A 15,080-nucleotide genomic window follows, 5' to 3' on the forward strand; every position below is an offset into this window, starting at 1 on the left:
TAATCGAATGAAATAGTTAGTGTGATCAAAATCTACCTGTTTCCGAAGTTGATAAAATGTGGAAGTGGTACAGTTGAACATATCTGGCTCCTGCCACGGCACGACTTGCGTCTCGTCGCACATGCGCGTTGCTTTTCCACTGGTACCCGGCGGGCAGTCCGCGTAAGCTTCTATGCCGAACTTGGTCCGAGGCCACCAGACGCCGTGAGAGAACGAGCGTGGGCACCCGTCGTATACCACTGAAATATAATAAGTGCTATTATTATAAGTAATATTACACATGTTTAATTAAAAAAAAAAAAACGTAACCGTTTTGACATTTCAATCAAAATTTTGTTTTAATAGCGCAGTAGGCAAACGAACTCATTAATCAATCCAGCAATTGCCATCGTTCACAGAAACAATAGGGGGTGGAAAAATAATCTCTGACTTATAAACGATGTAAGGTCAGACTTATATTGACCGGGATATAGACCGTGATTACCTTTTTGATTTTTGTCGAGCTCCCGATATTTCGACGCAGTTGCATGCATCATGATCCTTTCCTTAGTAAGTATATAAAAAAACATGAATTCTTAATGAAACTTGAACCATTTTCAATTGAATGTGTTAAAAAACACATCCAACGTATTAAACGTAAAGATTCGAGGGACATAAATGACATGTCTTCTCGGCTACTTGACATATTACCTTATTTTTTATTTGACATATTATGTGACCTAATTAATCGATGCCTAATAAGTGGTACCTATCCTGATAGTTTAAAAAACATCAAAGTCCAGCCTATTTACAAAGGTAAGGGCGACATGAATTCATTTAAGAACTTTAGACCCATATCTCTAATCCCACTTTTTTCGAAGATCTTTGAACACCTTTTAAGCAGTAAAATTATGTCACATTTCAATGTAAACAATATCCTAAACAAGCAGCAATATGCATATCAGCGCGGAAGGTCGACAATTGACGCTGCGCGAGACGTGGTCACCAGGGTGTCGGACCACCTCGATGGCGGGCGACAGGTCGCAGCCATATTCTGCGACTTGTCGCGCGCCTTCGAGCTGGTCAGCCATCCACTCATATTAGCCAAGCTAGAACACTATGGTGTCACAGACGGCTACCTAAATGTAGTTGCCTCCTTCTTAAGGGGCCGTAAACAGCTGACGTCGGTACGCGGTGCAAAGTCCGACCTTCTCGAGTTGGGAGACATAGCGGTGCCACAGGGTTCTGTAATTGGTAATAATCTATTTTCGATACTGATGAACGATTTCACAAGCGCTACGGACGATGCCGAAATCGTAATGTTTGCCGACGACGGTTGTGTGATCGTTGCGGCCGAAAACCAGGACCTGCTTAGAACTAAACTAACGAAAGTAATGAATCAAGTCGCATCCTGGTTTTCGGTCAACGGCATGATACTCAATATAGACAAAACAAATATAGTTTACTTCTGTCTGCGTGGTAAAAAGGACCAACCATTGCTTATTAATTGCAACGGACAACTCGTCCCACAGGTCGATGAGGTAAAATATCTCGGTCTTATTATAGATAGCAAACTGTCATGGCGGCCACACATAGACTGGTTATGCGATCGCTTGGCGTCTGCCTGCTTTGCGTTAAGTAGACTACGACCTAGCCTAGACCCGGCTAATGTCAGAAAAGCCTATTTTGGCTACGCCCATTCCCTGCTTTCATATGGAGTTGACCTGTGGGGGGATGCGACCGACCGCATGAAACCATTCCTTATGCAAAAACGCGCGATCCGTTGCATGGCAGGAGTCTCTTGGGACCACCCTGCTCAAGAACTATTTAAAAAAATAAAGGTACTTACCTTACCATGTGTATATGTCGCAGTAAGATAGATAAAGCCGTTATATAGTTATAACCCTAGGAATATAATTATACGTCGTAACATAGTTAAACGAAAGCGATTAATTGCTATCTTACTAGGAATATAACTATAATACTAAACTAGTTTAGTCATATAGTTATATGACTGGATTCAGTTTAGTGAAATGATTGTAGGCAGGAGTGCAGCGGTGCGGCGGAGGTATAGTTATAACCCTAGGGATATAAGGGAGCGATTCAGAACCATCTTACTAGGAATATAATTATAATACGGTATTTAAAATTGCAAACGGGACTTAATCGCGTATTAGGTACTATGTATTAAGTCCCGTTTGCAATTTTAAATATGTGTAAAAATCGTGAAAGTTTAAATCAGTGTTTTATAATACGTATAGCGGGACGATTTGGAATAACAACACCGTCACTGACGTTAGAACAAAGTTTATTTTGTATCGATCCGAACATAGTACACAAGGTTTGGTTACTAACCAAACGAATCCAAGCTATATTAGTTAAAACGTAACAGTTAGGGCATGCTCCCGGTATTTCCCGGTTCTTGATTTCCCGGGAAATCCCGGTAATTTAATCGCGGTAAGCAAATTTAAACCCAACATTCAAAATGACAAGGTTGTAATTAGGTACGAGTTCAATTTGTTATGACTTATGATAAACATTAAGATTAAACTGACAAACAACGTCAAACTCGTAACGGAAAAAGTATCGTCCAAGTAACCAGCCAGTATTAATACCCCTAAATACTGAAAAAGGTAAGCAACCTCTAGCAATGCGATATACACAATGTCGCATTACGAATACAATAGAATGGGCACGTAAAAAATAACTAATAATACAAATTAAACAAAAAATATTATCCCCTTCAAGATATAGCTCAATCGATTCTACTCTCGATTCTGAACAAACTGATTTCAGGTTTTTAGTGTTAAGTGAAACACGGTGTATAACTATATTACTTAACTAGAGACGTATTATAAAAATAAAATAAAATAAAATATTCTTTATTGCAACTATAAGGTTACGTGTATATACAAAATTGGTCCCTGGCTCTCAAAGTAGGTCTCCCTGTGTCTCAAGAGCCATTATATCCCTAGACTAAGTTTAATCCAGTGATATAATTATATAACTAAACTAGTAACGTATTATAATTATATTCCTAGTAAGATGGTAAGGAATCGCTTTCGTTTAGCTATGTTACGGCATATAATTATATCCCTAGGGTTATAACTATACCTCCGCCGCACCGCCGCACTCCTGCCTACAATCATTTCACTAAACTGGATCCAGTCATATAACTATATGACTAAACTAGTTTAGTATTATAGTTACATTCCTAGTAAGATAGCAATTAATCGCTTTCGTTTAACTATGTTACGACGTATAATTATATTCCTAGGGTTATAACTATATAACGGCTTTATCTATCTTACTGCGACATATACATCCTCGAAATCGCAAAGTATGTGAGACGTAATCTCTCGCACTTTCCTACACGGGGCGACACACGGGGGGCGAACAGCAGGAGGTGTGACGAACTGCGACCTCCCCGAACAAGGCTTGTGGCGTCGAGGAAGTGTATGCACACGGTAGGACCCAAGATATATAACGCATTACCGCATGATATCAAAAATGCTACATCTTATTACTTGTTTAAAAATAAACTTAAAAATAAACTAGTATCTGAAGCTTACTACTCCTTAGACGACTATTTTCAAGTGCCAGACTGAGCTATATAATTAAGCCACAATACGTCCATTAATAAAACGTTATCTATGTAAAAAAAAAAACAACTGGTTGGTTAACCAAACGACTGATACTATGTAACAGATTTGTTAGCATAAGTACTTAGAATTAAGAGAATGACATGTAAAATATATTTTATCAATAAATGATCGTATCGTATCGTATCGTATCGATCACGGAAAACTGACGAAGGCGGGTGGATGTTAAAGTTGCATAGACAGCGCGCGATCTACCCTCCTCCGCGCGCGTCGGCTGCGTTCACTTTCAGCGTTACCACTGGACGCATTCACACTCGATGGTCTGTCCAAACACACTACACTCACAGTGTCACTACGTTTGTTCAATTCTGACTTCACCGGTTTTTTACACAAACAAATCACTGGATTCCATACATTAGATAGTTTGAAGCCATCCTCACGATTGAAATTTTTATATTTGTGAATCTCAATGGCTTCTCTTACCAATCTCGGTATGTACCCACCTTCCACCTGCCTTCGTCAGTTTTCCGTGATCATGATGCATGCAACTCCGTCGAAATATCGGGAGCTCGACAAAAATCAAAAAGGTAATCACGGTCTATATCCCGGTCAATATAAGTCTAATGAAAATAACCGTGAATCATTCAAAACTCTTGATGTAAGGTCAATACGGGTAAGTGTGTTATAAGGAGAAGTGTGCCTTGCCTTCACATTTGGCCTGTTTAAACGATTATCAGTGTTTATTGAGAGTTCAATTCGTTTACCACTATCTTGACTACCAAAAGTATGAACTCGCAAAACCACCTGCAACAATGAGTAAAAAGGCCAAATGTGAATGCCAGACAGTTTTCCTTATGACACACTTATCCGTATTGACCGTAGTTTCCGGAAATTACGTGTCAGAGTGTTACAAAGAGGTCCAAAATTTCACTTCAATTTCGGCCTCGCTAGAACTATCGACGTAGCGTATTAGTGTTAGTTACCTTCGCAGCCAGCGTTTGGCTTCACCTCAGCGTAGAGGTTGGCACAGGAATCACACGCGCGGCCTATGACCCCGCCGCGGCAGTAGCACTGGCCGCTCTCGGCTTCACAAGAACTGTTGACGGAGCCGGCTGCGTAACACTGGCATGGGAGGCATTCGTTGGAGCCAGGGAGTTTGTAGTGGTTTTCCTGCACAAGAAATTACAAGGGTTATAAGCATCCAATGAAAAACGGTTGTACAGGCAGCCACGTTACCACTTATATCGCGACTGTGGTAAACCACATGTTTCTCACGGGCCTGATTTAGACGGCGGCCCCGTCGTCAGGTATACAAATTCGCACAGCCATCAAACACCGCATTGTAATAAAACTCGTAGTGCTTCTCGTACCGCTACACTTCGTGATGTGATGTGATGTGCACAGAGTGTAGCCACCGCGGCTACACTCCGTATGTGATGTGCACTGAATACTGAAGCACTCTATATTATGGGCCGAAGACTGGCCTCCTAAATGGGCCAGGATAAAATAACGTGAGCAGATAAAACCGTTTTTCTTTAAATATTTGAATATGTCTCAAGAAAGTTTAACATCTGTTAAACACCAGTATAAGCACCAGTCAATTCTTCAGGAGAAAAAAAAATGTCATTGATTAATTTTATGACCCTTCCGAGTGCCGCGCCTCACCATCCGCCGGAACACTACTCCCCTCGATACAGCCAGAATCTGGACGAAGAAGCCTGGTATATATCCAGGTATATTTATAGTGTAGTGAGACTGACCTTGCAGTGGCAGTGTCCGGAGTCGCGGTCGCAGTGCGGGTGGTAGCCGGCCGCCACGGCGCAGGCGCACGGCCCGCACGCCGCCGCGCCCCACCACCCGCCCGGACACTCGCCCACCCCCTCCTCGATGCAGCCGGAACCTGGAAATACCACTGGTTAATTTACCTGTATTCGCGTCTCAAAACTTGCAGCAATAACTTGCTGGTCTAAACTCAGCTTTAGGGTTAGTTGCATCAACCACAGTTATCATCAACGTCACGTACGAGTAGCAGAAGTCTATGGAAAATAATATTATTTGTGCCGTTTGTATATCCGAGGTCTTATATAGAGAGAGCACGTCGTAGACGTCGCATCGGACCGATAGATGGCGCCATCGTTCGTTGCAAGTCGCTCCGGCGTCACACCGCCGCGATGTTGGTAGTCCCGTTTTCCCCACCTGCAACATAAGGCTCCTACGCGCCCCCACCCGCCACCAGCCACCCTCATTGTTTCGTCGAACGCCGAAGTGACCGGTTGTCGCGTATTCCGTTCGAACATTTTTACAGCATGGTGTCTCGAAATTAATCTTTTAGTTTCTATTTCCTTGTTACTTCTGGTCAAACCAGAGTTATTCGTGTTTTTATTTAAAAAGTGGCTTATAACATTTCGGAATTATGAAATTTTTCAATTTCATCCGTCAATTCTTTCTTCCCTTTTAATTTACGCTCGTTCGTCTTGAATAATGAGATATATTATGCCTCGCTAGCGATCATTATTCGTCTTTCGGGGTTCTCACGATAGAAATGAACGAGCGGTGCTTTATGATTCTACCCACTTTTTTTGTAAGAAAGTTCCATGCTGCAAAAATCGTTACCGTTAATCAGTTTTCTTTTTAAAATTCGCATTTCCGAGACTAAAGTAGGAAGTGTTATCCGCGTATTAAAAGTTTCGCGCGAGAATATAAGCGGTAACGTAGGTAAGTTGCTCCGCCGGGGACCACGTGCTCCGGGGACCACGTGCTTCGCGACCGCGGGCTGCGCGACCTGCGGGCTGCGGCGGCGGCGGCGGAGGGCGCGGTGGAGGAATACCGCGCTCCAAGGAGGTTTGAATTTCTCCGACGAATGGGTGAGCAGCTTCATATTATTTTAGAAAGAACATGTTCGGTTTCCGATTCGGTGCGGAGGACGGCGGACACGTGTCGGCGCCGAAACTTACTGTAGCGCTGCGATAGCGCCACTGACCGCGGCAGTGTTGTCCGCCGCGTCGGCGCCGCCGAAGTTGCGTAGAAGTTGCCTCCTCGTTAACGATGGCCATCTCTGCGGTGCCGCCGAACAACGTTGTGGCCGCCACATAGGCGTCGCGTGCGACGCTGTAAGTATGTCTGCTGCTGCCCCGACGCGAGCGCCGCGCCGTTAGTGATCTGTCGTCAATATGCAGGCTACCAGCGCGGCCACCTGCCCCCGCCACAACGCGGCGAGCCTGCTGAAGCTGTCCACCAATATCGCTGGCCGCCACGCTTATGCTGGCGCCTCGATGGTGATGCAGAGCGTTCGTCTGCCGTGACAACGCCGCGATCCTGTTGAAGCTGTCCACCAATATCGCTGGCCGCCACGCTTATGCTGGCGCCTCGATGGTGATGCAGAGCGTTCGTCTGCCGTGACAACGCCGCGATCCTGCTGAAGCTGTCCACCAGTATCGCTGGCCGCCACGCTTATGCTGGCGCCTCGATGGTGATGCAGAGCGTGCGTCTGCCTTGACAACGCCGAGAGCCTGCTGAAGCTGTCCACCAATATCGCTGGCCGCCACGCTTATGCTGGCGCCTCGATGGTGATGCAGAGCGTTCGTCTGCCATGACAACGCCGCGATCCTGCTGAAGCTGTCCACCAGTATCGCTGGCCGCCACGCTTATGCTGGCGCCTCGATGGTGATGCAGAGCGTGCGTCTGCCTTGACAACGCCGCGAGCCTGCTGAAGCTGTCCACCAATATCGCTGGCCGCCACGCTTATGCTGGCGCCTCGATGGTGATGCAGAGCGTTCGTCAGCCCTGACAACGCCGCGATCCTGCTGCTGCCCACCAGTATCGCTGGCCGCCACGCTTATGCTGGCGCCTCGATGGTGATGCAGCGAGCTCATCTGCCGTGACAACGCCGCGATCCTGTTGAAGCTGTCCACCAGTATCGCTGGCCGCCACACTTATGCTGGCGCCTCGATGGTGATGCAGCGCGCTCATCTGCCGTGAAAACGCCGCGACCCTGCTGAAGCTGTCCACCAGTATCGCTGGCCGCCACGCTTATGCTGGCGCCTCGATGGTGATGCAGAGCGTTCGTCTGCCGTGACAAGCCTCAGTGGTGATGCGCAGCGTAATACTGTTAACCGCTGCACAGGCGTCGCAATCCTTCTGCTGCGTCTGCCGTGACATCGCCGCAAGCTACTTGAAGTTTTCCACCGGTGTCGTCGGCCGACACGCTGATGCTGGTGCCTTGATGTCGCCTCGATCGCACGAGGTAAGATTGCAGACGCGGCGACCTTCATCGCGCCACCGAGCGCAATACTGCGGCTGCCGCGAAGGCGTCGCTAATTTTCCTGCCGCGTCTGCCGTGACGACGCCGCGAACTCTGTTGATGCTGTTCACCGATGTAGCTGACTGTCATGCTGGCGCCGGTGCCTCCCGCGCTGACGGCGGCGACCTCGAGAGGGCCACCGAACACGATACTGCGTGACGCGACAGGGGCATCGAAGACGCCTTTCGAGCTGACGACGGCCGTCTCAATCTCACCGCCGAACGTAACATCGTCTGCTGCAGTGACAAGCTGGTAAGATTGCTGATGTGGTCCCTTGGTACTGCTAGCCGCCACGCTGATAACGTCCGTCGCGCCTAAGATGTCACGCTCACCGCGAGCACTGTCTTCCCCTACAATGGTGCCACGACCATATCCGGGCTCCGTCTGCTACGGTATCGTTGCAGACTCTGTTGCTAACCAGGCTGATACTGCCCTCCAATGTGACGCCGGGCGCCGCTATCAGCTGACATCCCGTACACTATGGTATCCACTCTTCTCTTTCCAGTTCCCGTGAAGTACTTCGACAGTATTTACACTCTATTTTGACCAATGACTCCTCCGTCGCCGAAGTGAGAACAGATAAATTCTAAAGATGCTACGTCCTAACGTGGCTTGGCCACCCATAGTTGAACGAGGTAAGACGTCAATAACCGGACGAGGAGCCGCACTGCTGCGAGGGTGTCCTGAAGATGTTCGCGAGCTATCTAATCGGAGAGGCGCCTCGCGAGACGACCCTGTGATTCCTGTACGTCGCTCATTGTGTAGGTCAAAGACATCGTAAAGGTTTGCGGAATTTAAAAAAAAAAAAAAAAAACTCTTTCAGAATGTCCAGATCTGAATTCGAGCCAGCGTGCTGCATCCTGAGCGTGCGTCTGTTTACCGGGCGGACACCAAAACCGATCGGTAATCTGGCCGCGGGGTTCCAAGTACACGACGATTTCCCGGAGGCTTGTGGCGCTTCCTGTCCATTCGAGAGATTAACTTATTCGCCGAGCCTCTAATAAACAAATTGGGAAAAATAAACCCGCTTCGCCTTAGTGAACTTGAGATTCCAGCTCAAAGCGAAAGGGGCCAGGAACTCAGGAGGACTTCAGTAGTTATCATCTGGCTCGACTATACTGAATTAATATAGTGCTTGATTCGATCGTAGAACCTGATTTCATCAATTTCACAACTTTCGTAGTCTACAGAGGAAGGTTGCACCGCTGCAGTTTCCAGCATTACCTCGTACAGCTGCCGATAGCTGTAGGCCAATCGCTCCTGTTTTGCTTGCATTTGCAGCCCGATAAGACCTTCAATAATCGGAATATTGTACAAAGTAAAGCTCTTCCGATGGAAAATAATCTTCAACAGGCGGTGGCGCTGGCGACTGAAGTGACATGCAGCCGGATTAAGGTTCGCATAGCACTATATGCTATGCACAGTTCGGTTGTATGTTATGTTATGCTGTACGATGGCAGGACTACATCTCTTCTGTTACGAGTAACTACGACAGTAACTGCTGACTCCAACAGACTGTCGTACGAGGTCAGTATGCACCCCCTGGGAGCCAAGTAAGTGACCTTCGGTGACCTCGCCTTCTTCTGCTTCGCCCGTCATCGTACCTCTTCGTCTGCGAGAGCCCTGCATTACGCCGTACAACGGTACGTATTAAGCCTCCGCCACACATAAAGCGCATTCCGCTTCGCTAACGCTACGCTATCAGCGCGCTGAATGCGCGCGCATTCCGCTCGCGTCCCGCGCGCGTTGCGCTCGCAATCCGCGCTCGTTAGTTCCCGCTAGTGCCCACTGGGCGCAACGCCAGCGTTTGTGCGGTGCACCGCCATTATTGCGCTCCGCCTACGCTCTCAAAGCGCGCATGTGTGGCGGTGTTTTAATTCACTCCTTGACCTGCTACCACGACGTGTTCAGCAACCACCAGCGATGCGACACGGACGTCACCTCTCAGTCTACACTGTCGACCTTCATTGCACGAAGTAGAAATACGTCGCATCGGGTTTTGGATTAGGTAATGGATTACCCTAAGAGTCAATGACTGACTTGAAGAAATCGACTGATACCTCCGTCCAGTGTAGTAGCAATCGACAGCGCTCGTACTTTTCATCTTCTAGGCTAGTTTTACCGAGCGATCAGTATCCTCAAATGCCCTCACTAAAAAGAGTTCAGAGTTCAGGAGTCTCGCTTGTAACCGCGCTCGCTTGACGCGAAATAGTCTGATCGAAAATACCAGTATCGTAACAAATAGCCCTCGGGCGCGTCAGTGATGACCTTTTTCTGTGTTTGATATGGACGTAAGACGTTGGACTTTAAATAGTCATATCAAAGCTAATATTGATTTAGATAATTTTTACAAAGGGTTGACAAAAGCAGTATCAATTACGTTACCCTGCTACAGTACAGATAGTTACACTACTTTTACAGTTAATTTCCACACTTTGTGTCTGAAATTGGGTTTATAATAACCTGATAAAATAACGTGTCTGTTAATAATAAAAGTGTATCTAAGGTTTTTGTATCTTGTTCAAGTCAGCCTCGCCTACAATGTATAATAATGTCATTTCTCTAACTATTCGCTGACTAAAGCTAAACGTCATCACGAAAATCTCTTTAGGCGTTTCTGGCACCGAGATATTCGCGGATCGAAGGCGATTTCGACTGATACATCTGTCAAATCGGTTCAACAACCGATTCACTTATTCTTCTATGCTATGCCAATAGGGCTACCAAAGGCTTGCGCGCCAGCTGACTCGCCACCAGGAGATAATAAACAGGTCTCTATATAAGACCTCGGATATACAAACGGCACAAATAATATAAAAATTTTACCTTCCAATAAAATTGTTATTATTTTGCCTGGTATATCCGAGGTCTGAGTGATGCCTTCCTGGTAGGCTTAATATACCGTCGGCACTTCTCCTCAACAATGAGGGTGGCTGGTGGCGGGTGGGGGCGCGTAGGAGCCTTATGTTGCAGGTGGGGAAAACGGGACTACCAACATCGCGGCGGTGTGACGCCGGAGCGACTTGCAACGAACGATGGCGCCATCTATCGGTCCGATGCGACGTCTACGACGTGCTCTCTCTATATAAGACCTCGGATATACCAGGCAAAATAATAACAATTTTATTGGAAGGTAAAATTTTTATAATAATAACGAACGCTAAATCGGTGACAGGTGGTTTTGGTGCAACCGAGCCTTATAGCGATAGAATTTAACAGAGTTCAAAGCGAAATCAAAGAAGCTTGCTGCAAGCAGAAAGAATGATCTCGCTTGGGGCGAAACATAGCTTTTCAACTCACCATTAATAGTATTTTATACAATCGTGATATAATACAAAGCTTTTCAGTCAAGTACCATGTTTAGGCCACAAAGCTTGCTGAGTGGCCTAATAGTACGGTACGAGAGTGAAAAGCTTAATTATATCACTATTGTATACAATACTTTTTCTACGAGTCATCATCTTCATCATCAATGGACGGAAATATCATCATTCATGCAAGTTAAAATTAATGTTAATAGAGTCGTTCACCGTTGTATCGACATCGAATTACCTAGCAACCAATTGTTTGTAATAACCGTCTCTGATTGGCCGATAACGCGACAGATAAAAAAAAATGTGTTTCAGATGCAGGAAAATTTGCCAGGTATCGCAAATTAGTATAGAAATTGTATGAAGTTCTATTTTTGAAATTATTACAGTTAACTAAAGTCAACTATAATGAGCTTATTATAATTGAGTCAGAACTGCCATAGAGTATCCAACACTGAAAAGTTAGCACTTATAGTTTAGTCTGTGGTGCCCTAATTGACAGATTACACACTGCACACTGATACGTCCTTGTGGTTGCCTGTGAATTATCTTACTCTAGTGCCATACTAGTTCATTATCAAACTCATTACTGAGGAGTCACATTAGTAGCCCCTTCTTAGGGTCCCCCCACATCTAGCGTCTCGCGAGCGTCGAGTCGGGCCAACTGTATGGGCAAAGCCTGACGCTGCGTCGACGTCGCGTCGACGCGGCGTCTTTTTCCATACAGTTGGCCCAACGCGACGCTCGCGAGACGCTAGATGTGGGGGGACCCTCAATGTCCGCAGTTACGCAATGAGCACGGTCGCCGCGGGGATTCATAGCGCCCATATCATACTTACCCTTATGTCATACTAACTAGTTAATATCTTCTTAAAAACTCACTTGTCGCCTTTCTCTGTGTCCTCAGATTCGCAGCGCGCGTAATCCCCACAGGGATGGAGGTCGCACGCGGCGATACATTGAGGTCCGTAGCTTATTAACAAACTCACTTGTGAGGATATATCCCTCGTCGCAGACGCATTGGTAGCCTTTCTCAGTGTCCGCAGACTCGCAGCGCGCGTGATCCCCACAGGGATGGAGGTCGCACGCGGCGATACATTGAGGTCCGTAGCGCCCGCGGGAGCATGTGCAAGTTGTCGCGTCCCAGGATGACTCGCATTTGCTCTAAACAAGTAACAAAAACGTAGTATAACACTTTCATATTTTTTTTGTTATATTAATAGTTTTAACTATTGACAAATATATTTCGTTAATTCGTGGCTGTAAACAAGAAAAAACAGTGAATAAATGTACTTACATAAGGAGGACAGATAGACAGCATACAATCAGCTCTAGACTGACATCCATCCTTCACGTTCTCTATCGTAGTGGGTCGGTTGAGTAGGTTTTGATTGGTCCCCACTCTCACATCCTGAAATGAAACCCTAGTCATCAACACTATACCTACCTACTACATGACAATCAAGAACAAAACAATTGAACAAGTAAAATCCTTAAAATGCAAGTTTAAGTCATAAAGCCATTTTGGACTACGTAACTAAAAAGTTTTGCGTAAAATATTAGAAAGATGTTTCCAAAATGTCTTTTAGAGATAAAGGCAATGACAACTCCTTCAACTAACCTGTATGCAACCTTCAAAGTATCCAACATCCGAAGCCAACAAGCCAGCCGTGCTATCCGGCCCACCAATCAGGATCTTCCCGATATACTGTCCCTGGACTTTATTAGCTAACATCGGCAGCAGCGCAGTCCTGAGGCCATAGTCTATGGTGACGGAGATATCGGTTCCTAGCCACGTGATCTCGACGCGGTGCCAGTTGCCGTCAGCCAAGGTCGTTGTTGGGAGGAACATTGTTTCCCCGTTGTATGAGTAGTGGAGGAGGCCAGATTTCAACTGTGGATACACATTTGTTGTTAACTTTGAACATGAATCTCGTCTGTGAGAGATCAATAATAGTGTAGTGTGACAGGCCACATTCACACTACAACTCCTAACCATACTATATTTAAGTTGTCGCAAACTGTAATCATAGGCGGAATAAACCTATATTCGATACACATGGCGACCCTGTCAGTGTGGACTCGCGCTGCACTGGCGGCGCGGCACGCCAGCGATGGAAAAAATAGTATGGATTATATAGTATGGTTAGGGTTTATAGTGTGAGTCTGGCCTGTCACACTACAAAAGGGGCAGAGGACGAATACTCACACTAAGGAACACGGAGCTGTTCTGTCCCACTTGTATGGACATGAGAAACGCGTCCTGTTGCCTTGTTCGCAGTGATAACGCGTTGAGCCACGGCAGCTGTATAGGCCGCAAGCAGCGGGTTGAACGACAACATGCCATCACCGCTGAACCGCCATGGCGGTGCCGTTGCTATAAAGAAAATAAATGTTAAACTTATGCTTCTAATAATAATGCCGCATTTATTTTGAAAATGAGCTGACACTCTTTTAAGAGCGCTTTCAAAAAATCTGCTTGCTCGAATTTCGACGCCGGCGGCGCTGGCGTGCGCCTGTGTGCAGACGCACACTATAACCAGAAGCATAACGATTGTAGCCTGCGGTACAGACATAGCGTGCGATCCTCTTCGAACCAACCTTACGTGCGGCTAGAGCGAAAGGGATAGCATTCATGGTCGGTACCGCCACGCCGTCAGTAGCGTTGCGGACTAATCATTATTGATACTTGCGTAAAAACACCACCATATATATTACATATTTGCATACATGATTTTGTGCATAAATACTTGACCTTTTAGTTTAATTATTAAACTTATCACAGTTTTTAGGGTTCCGTAGTCAACTAGGAACCCTTATAGTTTCGCCATGTCTGTCTGTCCGTCCGTCCGTCCGTCCGTCCGCGGATAATCTCAGTAACCGTAAGCACTAGAAAGCTGAAATTTGGTACCAATATGTATATCAATCACGCCAACAAAGTGCAAAAATAAAAAATTGGAAAAAAATGTTTTATTAGGGTACCCCCCCTACATGTAAAGTGGGGGCTGATATTTTTTTTCATTCCAACCCCAACGTATGATATATTGTTGGATAGGTATTAAAAAATGAATAAGGGTTTACTAAGATCGTTTTTTGATAATATTAATATTTTCGGAAATAATCGCTTCTAAAGGAAAAAAAAAGTGCGCCCCGCCCCTCTAACTTTTGAACCATATGTTTAAAAAATATGGAAAAAATCACTAAAGAAGAACTTTATAAAGACTTTCTAGGAAAATTGTTTTGAACTTGATAGGTTCAGTAGTTTTTGAGAAAAATACGGAAAACTACGGAACCCTACACTGAGCGTGGCCCGACACGCTCTTGGCCGGTTTTTTCTATTAAAACGTGTGTAGCCTTGGAAAAAATAAATTAAAAAACCTTTTATAATATAATAAATTGTGTATATAATATTGTCTTCTGTCACCGCGATAGTTACTCATGAAATAAATTTATGGAATGAGATTATATCGCGTATAATGAATATAATCCGTTTTCTTAGTTTTATTTCATTTTGTATATGATATGTTTTCTAGGTTTTCTTTGGTGAAGGAAAACATCGTGAGGAAACCGGACTAATTCCAATAAGGTCTAGTTTACCCTTTGGGTTGAAAGGTCAGATGGCAGTCGCTTTCGTAAAAACTAGTGCCTACGCCAAATCTTGGGATTAGTTGTCAAAGCGGACCGCAGGCTCCCATGAGCCGTGGCAAATGCCGGGATAACGCAAGGAAGATAATGATGTTTTCTAGGTACATATATATAATGGAAGTAAGATCGGTTTTCTTTAATTTTAAGTAGTATTTTTAAATTTAAAATGTGTTTTTAGGGTTTCGTAGTCAACTAGGAACCCTTATAGTTTCGCCATGTCTGTCTGTCTGTCCCTCCGTCCGT

At 45.4% G+C, this 15,080-nt stretch overlaps 1 protein-coding gene across 1 annotated transcript in view; it reads right to left on the reverse strand.

Annotated features, from left to right (window-relative positions):
* The window catches only part of LOC125226081 (protocadherin-like wing polarity protein stan), a 74,232-nt gene that overhangs the window by 21,985 nt on the left and 37,167 nt on the right, over positions 1-15,080 (reverse strand). The window contains 8 exon segments of the mRNA XM_048129932.1: positions 37-239; positions 4,565-4,751; positions 5,342-5,481; positions 12,182-12,356; positions 12,490-12,603; positions 12,814-13,086; positions 13,402-13,512; positions 13,514-13,569. Of these exon segments, the coding sequence (XP_047985889.1) occupies positions 37-239; positions 4,565-4,751; positions 5,342-5,481; positions 12,182-12,356; positions 12,490-12,603; positions 12,814-13,086; positions 13,402-13,512; positions 13,514-13,569 (1,259 nt within the window).

Source organism: Leguminivora glycinivorella, chromosome 5, assembly GCF_023078275.1.
Source record: "Leguminivora glycinivorella isolate SPB_JAAS2020 chromosome 5, LegGlyc_1.1, whole genome shotgun sequence".
Lineage (NCBI taxonomy): Eukaryota > Metazoa > Arthropoda > Insecta > Lepidoptera > Tortricidae > Leguminivora > Leguminivora glycinivorella.